Source organism: Melanostigma gelatinosum (genome assembly GCF_949748355.1).
Source record: "Melanostigma gelatinosum genome assembly, chromosome: 20".
Classification (NCBI taxonomy): domain Eukaryota; kingdom Metazoa; phylum Chordata; class Actinopteri; order Perciformes; family Zoarcidae; genus Melanostigma; species Melanostigma gelatinosum.
Window position 1 is genome coordinate 21,773,043 of NC_136653.1, and position 12,414 is coordinate 21,785,456.

General features: G+C 43.5%; 1 protein-coding gene across 1 annotated transcript in view; it reads left to right on the forward strand.

Annotated features, from left to right (window-relative positions):
* lama1 (laminin, alpha 1) overlaps positions 1 to 12,414 on the forward strand; it is a gene marked incomplete at both ends in the record, with an annotated part of 43,633 nt that overhangs the window by 24,386 nt on the left and 6,833 nt on the right. The window contains 22 exons of the mRNA XM_079292408.1: positions 1 to 53; positions 173 to 291; positions 368 to 457; positions 574 to 767; positions 2,202 to 2,344; positions 2,454 to 2,552; positions 2,636 to 2,747; positions 2,841 to 2,997; positions 3,085 to 3,295; positions 3,413 to 3,529; positions 3,623 to 3,786; positions 5,268 to 5,406; positions 5,534 to 5,636; positions 5,730 to 5,846; positions 5,945 to 6,127; positions 6,215 to 6,369; positions 6,515 to 6,658; positions 6,731 to 6,864; positions 7,210 to 7,363; positions 7,504 to 7,628; positions 8,492 to 8,642; positions 8,725 to 8,869. The exon at positions 1 to 53 is cut by the window's left edge and continues 88 nt beyond it. Of these exons, the coding sequence (XP_079148534.1) occupies positions 1 to 53; positions 173 to 291; positions 368 to 457; positions 574 to 767; positions 2,202 to 2,344; positions 2,454 to 2,552; positions 2,636 to 2,747; positions 2,841 to 2,997; positions 3,085 to 3,295; positions 3,413 to 3,529; positions 3,623 to 3,786; positions 5,268 to 5,406; positions 5,534 to 5,636; positions 5,730 to 5,846; positions 5,945 to 6,127; positions 6,215 to 6,369; positions 6,515 to 6,658; positions 6,731 to 6,864; positions 7,210 to 7,363; positions 7,504 to 7,628; positions 8,492 to 8,642; positions 8,725 to 8,869 (3,009 nt within the window). The remainder of the gene's footprint in view (positions 54 to 172; positions 292 to 367; positions 458 to 573; positions 768 to 2,201; positions 2,345 to 2,453; positions 2,553 to 2,635; positions 2,748 to 2,840; positions 2,998 to 3,084; positions 3,296 to 3,412; positions 3,530 to 3,622; positions 3,787 to 5,267; positions 5,407 to 5,533; positions 5,637 to 5,729; positions 5,847 to 5,944; positions 6,128 to 6,214; positions 6,370 to 6,514; positions 6,659 to 6,730; positions 6,865 to 7,209; positions 7,364 to 7,503; positions 7,629 to 8,491; positions 8,643 to 8,724; positions 8,870 to 12,414) is intronic.

Sequence of the window (12,414 nt, forward strand, 5' to 3'; positions counted from 1 at the left end):
GTCGCTGCAACAACCACAGTGAGAGCTGTGACACGGAGACCGGAGCCTGTCAGGTAAACCGCTGACACACGCTGACACACGCTGACACACACATTTTAGAGGGAGCCTGTTAAAAACAGACCGTAGAGAACAGTAGAAATAAGTAGAATGCTGTTTCTATTTTTTCGTCCAGGGCTGTCAGCATCACACCAGTGGGCGGAGCTGTGAGCTGTGTGCCCCGGGGCATTATGGGAACGTCAACGGCTCCATCAGTGACTGCTCGCTGTGTGCCTGCCCCCTACAGGACAACAGGTAACACTGTGCTTCTGTTGAGTGGTAACTGACAGTATTTCCTGTGATCTCATGGACTTTAACTGTGAGTGTGTAGTTTCAGTCCCGCCTGTGTGTCGGACGGTGTGATTGGTGATTTCCGCTGCACCGCCTGTCAGAAGGGATACGAGGGGAGATACTGTGAGAGGTGAGACAACACAGGAAGTACCAGCGAGTCAACCTTTAGTGTGACATCATCTGAAGCTCAGCCAACCAGCCGAGAGCCCCGGTTGACGTTGTGATTGTGTTGCTGTCGTCCTGCAGGTGTTCTGTCGGTTACTACGGTAAGCCGTCGTTAGTGGGCGGGGCCTGTTCGCCGTGCGGCTGCAGTGGGCGGGGCTCGCTGCAGCCGCTGTGTGACGAGCTGAGTGGACAGTGTGAGTGTAAGGCCGGAGTCAGAGGACGGTCATGTGACCAGTGTGACAAGAGACACGTCCTGCAGGGAGGAGAGTGTGTGTGTGAGTACCAACACACACACACACACACACACACACACACACACACACAACTGAGTACTTTACTGTGTTTACTGTGTACTTTACAGTGTCTACTGTGTACTTTACAGTGTCCACTGTGTACTTTACAGTGTCTACTGTGTACTTTACAGTGTCCACTGTGTACTTTACTGTGTTTACTGTGTACTTCAGTGTCTACTGTGTACTTTACAGTGTCCACTGTGTACTTCACTGTGTACTTTACAGTGTTTACTGTGTACTTCAGTGTTTACTGTGTACTTGACAGTGTCCACTGTGTACTTTACAGTGTGTACTGTGTACTTCAGTGTTTACTGTGTACTTTACAGTGTCCACTGTGTACTTTACTGTGTACTTTACAGTGTCCACTGTGTACTTCACTGTATTTACTGTGTACTTTACAGTGTCCACTGTGTACTTCACTGTGTTTACTGTGTACTTTACAGTGTCTACTGTGTACTTTACAGTGTCCACTGTGTACTTTACAGTGTCTACTGTGTACTTTACTGTGTTTACTGTGTACTTCAGTGTCTACTGTGTACTTTACAGTGTCCACTGTGTACTTCACTGTGTACTTTACAGTGTTTACTGTGTACTTCAGTGTTTACTGTGTACTTGACAGTGTCCACTGTGTACTTTACAGTGTGTACTGTGTACTTCAGTGTTTACTGTGTACTTTACAGTGTCCACTGTGTACTTTACTGTGTACTTTACAGTGTCCACTGTGTACTTCACTGTATTTACTGTGTACTTTACAGTGTCCACTGTGTACTTCACTGTGTTTACTGTGTACTTTACAGTGTCCACTGTGTACTTTACGGTGTTTACTGTGTACTTTACGGTGTTTACTGTGTACTTTACAGTGTCCACTGTGTACTTCAGTGTTTACTGTGTACTTTACAGTGTCCACTGTGTACTTTACTGTGTTTACTGTGTACTTTACAGTGTCCACTGTGTACTTTACGGTGTTTACTGTGTACTTTACAGTGTCCACTGTGTACTTCAGTGTTTACTGTGTACTTTGCAGTGTCCACTGTGTACTTTACTGTGTTTACTGTGTACTTTACAGTGTCCACTGTGCACTTTACAGTGTCCACTGTGCACTTTACAGTGTCTACTGTGTACTTCACAGTGTTTACTGTGTACTTTACAGTGTCCACTGTGTACTTCAGTGTTTACTGTGTACTTTACAGTGTCTACTGTGTACTTTACTGTGTACTTCACAGTGTTTACTGTGTACTTTACAGTGTCCACTGTGTACTTCAGTGTTTACTGTGTACTTTACAGTGTCCACTGTGTACTTCAGTGTTTACTGTGTACTTTACAGTGTCTACTGTGTACTTTACTGTGTACTTCACAGTGTTTACTGTGTACTTTACAGTGTCTACTGTGTACCTAACTGTATTTTTCTGACTCCAGCGTGTGATGATGAGTGCACCGGAGTTCTGTTGGACCACCTGGAACAAACACACAACCACTTCCTGTCTGTCAACCTGACCGCTGTTGCCATGGTGCCGTACCGCCGGCTGGTGCTGCTGGAGAACCAGACCAGAGACGTCCAGGTAAACCAGGTGTAGACCGGCGGTCCACCTGTAGGTCTACCTGTGTTTATCATTACTATGTGTGTGTGAGCTCACAGAGTGACGTGTTACCTGCTGTGTGTTCCTACAGGTGATGTCTTCAGGTAACAGCTCTGTGACTCTGCGTCTGTCCACAGTCGAGGATGAGCTCCATCATTTGACCTCCGACCTCAGCGCTCTGCTGCAGCAGGTAAACATGGTCACCTCTGTCAGAGGCTCATTGCTCTCTCTGACTCAAGAGACCAACATGTGATGATTGGTGATTCATTCTAGGTCCCACGTCTGTCCAACGACCTGCAGAAAGTGGGCGTGTCCATAAACAACAGCCTTTACCAGGGTGCACTGCTGCTGGAGAGCATCAGCAGCCTTCAGGCCAGCATCCAGGGTAAACAATAAGAACGTACCAAATCAAATTGTACCGTTAAAATAAGAATAATAAAATAAAATGACAAACAACTCTGAAATCCTATTGGTCCAGGGCTTCAGAGGGAGGCGGGGCATCTGAATCAGACCGGAGTTAAGGAGCTGGATTCAGCCAATCAGACGCATCTGCTGGAGGAGGTGGCGTCCATGTTGGAAAGCATCAGAGCCGTCAACCTAACGGCCGCCAACGCCACAGCCAATCAGGAGCTCAGGTGTGTTTGTGTGTTAAATACTTTCTCTTTCAAATTCAAAGAACTTTACTGGCACGACAAAACACCAACCTGTCTGTCTCTCTGCAGTCTTGCCGATTCTCTCGTCCGCTCGCTGCAGACGGACTTCCTGTCCAGCAGGGCGGCGGTAGACGACAGGCTCCGCCTCCTCTCTGCCCCCCTCACAGTTGCCGTGGAAATGCTGCAGCAGGCTCACAAACAGCTGAGCAACACTGAGCAACAAACCACACACACACACACTCTGCTGGACGCAACACACACACAGCTTCAACACTACCAGGTGAACACACACACACACACTGACAGACTGTCCATCACAACCTTAATATGTATTCATTATTCATCTAAAATTAGATGTTTTATGAATATTTATTCATTATGAATCTTATGTCTTCAGTCTGTCCATCACAACCTGAGCTCTGACTGTCTTTCTGTGGACGGACTGATGGACGACAGTCAGCTGTTGCTGGATGACATCATAGTCCTGAGGAAGGAGTTTACCAACAGTACCACGGTGAGATAGCCCCTCCCCCTCCTTACATGTGATGATGTCAGTAATATGATATGAATTCATGAATAAATGATTAAATTACCTCCTAATGAGCAGCAGCTGGAGGAGGTGAGCGGTGAGCTGGACCAGTGGCGCCCCCTGCTGAGCAGACAGGTGGACGCTCTGGTTGTCGGACTGAAGACCACCGACGCTCTGATGATGGTTTACCGGGCAGAAGGCCACGCCCACCTGCTGCAGAGCCACGCCCACTTAATGCACAGGTAACTGTGTGTGTGGGTCTACTTGTCTGTCTACCTGTCTGTGTAACTGTGGGGGGCTGGATTTCACCCCACAGAGAGGAGGCCGGAGCGCATGGTCCAACTGCTGTTGACAGTAGACACGCTGCGATAATAAATCTACCAAACTGGTTTACAATTAAAAGGAATTTAATCCTACTGAAGCATGTACAATTATACAGTGAAGTACACTTCTAACAGAATATAAAACAAAAGAAAAACCCCGCGCAAAAAAACTCATCTTCAGCTCCTCAGCCCGTAAACATGTGTGTCCGCTGAGAGCAACTGCAAGAAGAGAAAAAAAGTCTTAAAGAAAACCTCCCACATGTTATGGAATATTTCTATGAATAATCGGGAGAAGAGTGTAAAATGTTTCTCATCAATGTCAAATGAAACAGAGTCTGGATGAACGATCAAAGTTGTAATAGTCAATTTATTTGCTTGCAAGCAAAGAGAACACAGTCTCACAGACACATCGCCGTCATCTGTGTGAGATGCTCTGATGACACAGTCAAATGCATAGACATTTATACCCAAACAGCATGCTGGTATAATAAAAGATGTCAAGGCAGATGTTTTCCTTTGAAGCAGTGTCCTGTCTTTTACGATACCCTGAAGGCGCTTTATGGCCAGTTTACGAATCCCTTTGTTATCAGTTTGTCCCACAATATTTATGGAGACATCAGATGCTTCCTTTGATGTCCCCGTGAACGGTTAAAGAGTTAAGTCACAGTATTGCAGAGACGGAATAAACCGGTGAACCGTCACACATCATAAATACCTACAGAGGGTCATGCTCTCCCTAATGCTCATCAGGAAGTACCGTAATCTAAACATCTGTGTTGCCGTCTTTGAAGACAAATAATGCACAGGAAAACAGACACTAAGATAACAGATCACAAGACCCCTGGATCCGAATTTTACGAGACTCATTTAGAAAACACAAGGTTTTTTAGTGCCTGCTCTTCTAAACTCAAATTCCTTAACCCTAAAACAGTAGACTGACATATTTTCCCATAACACACATCCGGTTTGAAACCCCTCCCTTTTTGTCCATCACAATTCCTATTGGCTAACTCCCAGGACCCTTATCCTGGTGCCCTCTGTAATCGCCTGTCTAAAAGTCTCTCTCTGTCCCTTCGCTCTTAATACTTCCAATGACTGTCTGTTATGGCTTAACCCTTCTATGATAAACATTCTATATAATAGATAAGACTCTGCAACTTTTGGCAAAAGCTTCATGTCTCAAATTCTACTTCTAGCTACTAATCATAAAACACCTTTATGCAATTATGCATTTCCAAAACACGTATGATTATGACTAATTATGAATTCTTAAATATGAATCATTAAACACTTTTATGATAACTTCTTAACACACAGTTCTACACTCAAATTTCTTACATAACTCTCCGTCTACCCGTCTGTCTGCGTGAGACACAATCATACCTGTCGTCCTCCCTCAGCTCTCTGGCGTCGGTGTGTAACGTGTCTCAGAACGGCAGCCGATTGGCTCAGCTGGACAGTGACATCACAGAACGAGTTGACTCCGCCCAGCGGGTTGCTTTGATGGCCCACAGCTCCGCCTCCATCGCGCTCAACATCGTGAGTGTGTGTGAGTGTGTATGTGATAAATACACACCTGTGGAAAGTTCTCATGACCTCACAGAGTTGTTGGCGTCTGATTGGTCGTTGACGTCACACGTCTTGAACTCTTGTGTGTTTGTTTCAGACCGTCCAATCAGAGCAGCTGCTTTCAGATGAGGGCGGAGCCAAACTGAAAGTCAGCTCTGCTGTTTTAGAAGGAAGTCGACGAATCAACGAGACGGCTGAAGGTTTGTGTCTTAATATTATATCTATTGATACAATATTAATAAGTGACGGAAACAAGCAGTCACGTTTTATTTTCATCGGTTTCTGTCTCTCAGAGCTGCAGCTGAACATCTCCATGGTAACCAGCAGACTGGGATTGGTCAGAGACGGCATCCATAAAAGCAGCCTCCTCCTCCGTCAGCCAATCAGAGAGCTGCAGAGCCTCCCTAACGGTGAGACATGTTAGGCTCCACCTACTCCAACACTGTAGAGTGGATGTGTCGGTGTGTCGGTGTAACTTTATTGTTTATTGATCGTTGTCTTCCATCAGCTTCGTCCACGGCGCTGCAGCAGGCTCGCCATCAGACTGCAGCTGCTCGCTCCGGACTGCATGAGGCGCTGCAGCGGCTGCAAAGACTCGGACTGCGGCTGCAAGCTTCTTCTTCTGTGGTGGAAAACACCAACAACACCGTGAGGCAGACCAACCGGCTGATGACTCACACACACACTGCAGGTCAGTCGGCATCGGTAGAGAGAGTCACACACTGTGAGAGGTTCATGGGCCTTAACAATTAACACTTCCTGTTTCCTGTGTACTCAGCCAATGAGGCGCAGCGTAAGCTAGAGGAGGCGGAGCATCGTACGGTGCGTCTGATGGAGCGAATAAAGCCGCTGAGCATGCTGGGAGAAACACTGAGCAGGAATCTGTCCGACATCAGAGAGCTGATCGATCAGGCCAGAAGACAAGCAGCCTCGGTACATAAACACACAAACACACACACACTGGCACTCACACTAACACTGAAGTACACACTGAAACACACACACTGAAGAACACACTGATGGTGGTGATGATGATGATAATATGATGAAGATAACACTGATGATGTCGTCTCCTCAGATTAAGGTGGCGGTTCGGGCCGACAGAGACTGTGTTCGGTCCTACAGACCTCAGGTTGAGTCCAGTAACTTCAACACTCTGAGTCTGACCCTGAAGACCTCCAGTCCAGACAACCTGCTCTTCTATCTGGGCAGCAACACCACGGTAACCACCGTAACACGCCCACACATACACTTCCTGTTTCCTGTTGTCCTCCTCTAACTGACGTGTGTTCAGGTGGACGTCCTGGCCATAGAGATGCATGCTGGGAAGGTTTCTCTGTTGTGGGATGTGGGCTCAGGAAGCACCAGACTGGAGTTTACTGGACTGGACATCACCAACAACCGATGGACCAGAATCAACGTGACCCGGTAAATAAAACACTTCGTCATCGCCCCCACGTCACATGATGAGATCACGTGACGGTACATGATCTGATCACGTGACGTCACATGAGATCACATGATATCTCATGATGAGGTCACATGATGAGATCACATGGACTTCCTCAGCAGATGGAATGATCTAGTTGTCATGACGATGGTTTCCCCAGTAGTCTCTGCTGTCTTTTATTTTTCCTGTTGACATCACATGTTATTTAATGTTATCGTTTACTTTTACACAAAGCAATGAAGACAGGACTAGTTTTACCCTTTAGTACTTACTAGTATCACAGTACTAGTATAATGTCACGTGACGATGTCATGGTGTTCCAGGTTCGGTTCCCGCTCTTCTCTGTCGGTTCATCAGTTGGAGGCGGAGTCGGCTCCATTGCCCGCGGTAACGGCGACATCACCGGGACCGTCCAGAGTTCTAGACATCGACAGGAACACAGTGATCCACATCGGAGGACTGGGGCCTCACACTCAGGTAACACACACACACACACACACACACACACACATCAGGTGTACAGGTGTGTGTGCAGGTGAACAGGTGATAACTGTGTGTGTGTGTGTGTGTGTGTGTGTGTGTGTGTGTGTGTGTGTGTGTGTGTGTGTGTGTGTCAGAGCCCTGCGGCGCTGCGGTCCTCCTCCTTCCAGGGATGTTTGGGCGAAGCATCACTCAACGAGAGGAACATCGGCCTCTGGAGCTACGACAGCAGAGAGGGAGAGTGTGGAGGCTGCTTCAGCAGGTAGGGTACACCTGGTGGAGCAACACAGGTGTGACGCTACACCTCCACCTGTCTGTCTCTACCTGTCTGTCTCTACCTGTCTGTCTCCACCTGTCTGTCTCACCTGTCTGTCTCCACCTGTCTGTCTCACCTGTCTGTCTCCACCTGTCTGTCTCTACCTGTCTGTCTCACCTGTCTGTCTCCACCGTTCTCTCTCACCTGTCTGTCTCACCTGTCTGTCTCTACCTGTCTGTCTCCACCATTCTGTCTCCACCGTTCTGTCTCACCTGTCTGTCTCTACCTGTCTATCTCTACCTGTCTGTCTCCACCATTCTGTCTCCACCATTCTGTCTCACCTGTCTGTCTCTACCTGTCTGTCTCCACCATTCTGTCTCCACCTGTCTGTCTCACCTGTCTGTCTCCACCATTCTGTCTCAGCTGTCTGTCTCACCTGTCTGTCTCTACCTGTCTGTCTCACCTGTCTGTCTCCACCGTTCTGTCTCACCTGTCTGTCTCTACCTGTCTGTCTCACCTGTCTGTCTCCACCGTTCTGTCTCACCTGTCTGTCTCTACCTGTCTGTCTCACCTGTCTGTCTCTACCTGTCTGTCTCACCTGTCTGTCTCCACCGTTCTGTCTCACCTGTCTGTCTCTACCTGTCTGTCTCACCTGTCTGTCTCCACCGTTCTGTCTCACCTGTCTGTCTCTACCTGTCTGTCTCACCTGTCTGTCTCCACCGTTCTGTCTCACCTGTCTGTCTCACCTGTCTGTCTCTACCTGTCTGTCTCACCTGTATGTCTCCACCGTTCTGTCTCACCTGTCTGTCTCTACCTGTCTGTCTCCACCGTTCTGTCTCACCTGTCTGTCTCACATGTCTGTCTCTCAGTCCCCAGGCAGAGGAGACCTCCTTCCACTTTGATGGATCTGGATTCTCATTGGTCCAGAAGTCTCTGCGAGCGACCTCCACCTCCATCGTGCTGCTGTTTAAAACGCTGTCGCCGGGCGGATTACTGCTCTACTTGGCCTCCAACAACACTGTACGATACACACACTCACTCACTGTTGAGGCTCTTATTGTGAAGTAAATACAGACGTGACCTCACTTCCTGTGTCCTACAGAGGGACTTCCTGTCTATGGAGCTGGTGGAGGGGCGTGTCCGTTTGACTTTTGACCTCGGCTCAGGTGCTCTGATCCTGACCTCCAAAAAGAAATACAACACCGGAGTCTGGTACAAGATCACCCTGCAGAGGAGCAAACGCAAAGGTACTACTACTACTACTACTACTGCTAAAGTACTGCAATACTACTCTAAGAGTCTGGCACAAGATCACACTGCAGAAGAACGAGTACTGGTACTGCAATGTTTAGTAGTACTAATACCACAGTGTTAGGTAGTACTAATACCACAGTGTTTGATAGTATTAATACCACAGTGTTTGGTAGTCCTAATACCACAGTGTTTGATAGTATTAATACCACAGTGTTTGATAGTATTAATACCACAGTGTTTGGTAGTCCTAATACCACAGTGTTTGATAGTATTAATACCACAGTGTTTGGTAGTATTAATACCACAGTGTTTGATAGTATTAATACCACAGTGTTTGATAGTATTAATACCACAGTGTTTGATAGTATTAATACCACAGTGTTTGGTAGTATTAATACCACAGTGTTTGGTAGTATTAATACCACAGTGTTTGATAGTATTAATACCACAGTGTTTGATAGTATTAATACCACAGTGTTTGATAGTATTAATACCACAGTGTTTGATAGTATTAATACCACAGTGTTTGATAGTATTAATACCACAGTGTTTGATAGTATTAATACCACAGTGTTTGATAGTATTAATACCACAGTGTTTGATAGTATTAATACCACAGTGTTTGATAGTATTAATACCACAGTGTTTGATAGTATTAATACCACAGTGTTTGGTAGTATTAATACCACAGTGTTTGGTAGTATTAATACCACAGTGTTTGATAGTATTAATACCACAGTGTTTGATAGTATTAATACCACAGTGTTTGATAGTATTAATACCACAGTGTTTGATAGTATTAATACCACAGTGTTTGATAGTATTAATACCACAGTGTTTGATAGTATTAATACCACAGTGTTTGATAGTATTAATACCACAGTGTTTGATAGTATTAATACCACAGTGTTTGGTAGTATTAATACCACAGTGTTTGATAGTATTAATACCACAGTGTTTGATAGTATTAATACCACAGTGTTTGATAGTATTAATACCACAGTGTTTGGTAGTATTAATACCACAGTGTTTGGTAGTATTAATACCACAGTGTTTGATAGTATTAATACCACAGTGTTTGATAGTATTAATACCACAGTGTTTGATAGTATTAATACCACAGTGTTTGATAGTATTAATACCACAGTGTTTGATAGTATTAATACCACAGTGTTTGGTAGTATTAATACCACAGTGTTTGATAGTATTAATACCACAGTGTTTGATAGTATTAATACCACAGTGTTTGATAGTATTAATACCACAGTGTTTGATAGTATTAATACCACAGTGTTTCGTAGTATTAATACCACAGTGTTTGATAGTATTAATACCACAGTGTTTGGTAGTATTAATACCACAGTGTTTCGTAGTATTAATACCACAGTGCTAGGTAGTATTAATACCACAGTGTTTCGTAGTATTAATACCACAGTGTTTGATAGTATTAATACCACAGTGTTTGATAGTATTAATACCACAGTGTTTGGTAGTATTAATACCACAGTGTTTGGTAGTATTAATACCACAGTGTTTGATAGTATTAATACCACAGTGTTTGGTAGTATTAATACCACAGTGTTTGGTAGTATTAATACCACAGTGTTAGGTAGTGTTAATACCACAGTGTTTGGTAGTATTAATACCACAGTGTTTGATAGTATTAATACCACAGTGTTTGGTAGTATTAATACCACAGTGTTTGGTAGTATTAATACCACAGTGCTAGGTAGTGTTAATTCCACAGTGTTTGGTAGTATTAATACCACAGTGTTTGGTAGTATTAATACCACAGTGTTTGATAGTATTAATACCACAGTGTTTGGTAGTATTAATACCACAGTGTTTGGTAGTATTAATACCACAGTGCTAGGTAGTGTTAATTCCACAGTGTTTGGTAGTATTAATACCACAGTGTTTGATAGTATTAATACCACAGTGTTTGATAGTATTAATACCACAGTGTTTGATAGTACTAATTCCACAGTGTTTGGTAGTATTAATACCACAGTGTTTGGTAGTATTAATACCACAGTGTTTGATAGTATTAATACCACAGTGTTTGGTAGTATTAATACCACAGTGTTTGATAGTATTAATACCACAGTGTTTCGTAGTATTAATACCACAGTGTTTGGTAGTATTAATACCACAGTGCTAGGTAGTGTTAATTCCACAGTGTTTGGTGGTATTAATACCACAGTGTTTCGTAGTATTAATACCACAGTGTTTGGTAGTATTAATACCACAGTGCTAGGTAGTGTTAATTCCACAGTGTTTGGTAGTACTAATTCCACAGTGTTTGGTAGTATTAATACCACAGTGTTTGGTAGTATTAATACCACAGTTTTTGGTAGTACTAATTCCACAGTGTTTGGTAGTATTAATACCACAGTGTTTGGTTGTATTAATACCACAGTGTTTGATAGTAGTAATACCACAGTGTTTGGTAGTATTAATACCACAGTGTTTGGTAGTATTAATACCACAGTGTTTGATAGTAGTAATACCACAGTGTTTGGTAGTATTAATACCACAGTGTTTGGTAGTACTAATTCCACAGTGTTTGGTAGTATTAATACCACAGTGTTTGGTAGTATTAATACCACAGTGTTTGGTGGTATTAATACCACAGTGTTTGATAGTATTAATACCACAGTGTTTGATAGTATTAATACCACAGTGTTTGATAGTATTAATACCACAGTGTTTGATAGTACTAATTCCACAGTGTTTGGTGGTATTAATACCACAGTGTTTGGTAGTATTAATACCACAGTGTTTGATAGTATTAATACCACAGTGTTTGGTAGTATTAATACCACAGTGTTTGATAGTATTAATACCACAGTGTTTGATAGTATTAATACCACAGTGTTTGATAGTATTAATACCACAGTGTTTGATAGTATTAATACCACAGTGTTTGATAGTATTAATACCACAGTGTTTGATAGTATTACTACCACAGTGTTTGGTAGTATTAATACCACAGTGTTTGGTAGTATTAATACCACAGTGTTTGGTAGTATTAATACCACAGTGTTTGGTAGTATTAATACCACAGTGTTTGGTAGTATTAATACCACAGTGTTTGGTAGTATTAATACCACAGTGTTTGATAGTATTAATACCACAGTGTTTGGTAGTATTAATACCACAGTGTTTGGTAGTATTAATACCACAGTGTTTGGTAGTATTAATACCACAGTGTTTGGTAGTATTAATACCACAGTGTTTGGTAGTCCTAATACCACAGTGTTTGATAGTATTAATACCACAGTGTTTGGTAGTATTAATACCACAGTGTTTGATAGTAGTAATACCACAGTGTTTGGTAGTATTAATACCACAGTGTTTGGTAGTATTAATACCACAGTGTTTGATAGTAGTAATACCACAGTGTTTGGTAGTATTAATACCACAGTGTTTGGTAGTACTAATTCCACAGTGTTTGGTAGTATTAATACCACAGTGTTTGGTAGTACTAATTCCACAGTGTTTGGTGGTATTAATACCACAGTGTTTGGTGGTATTA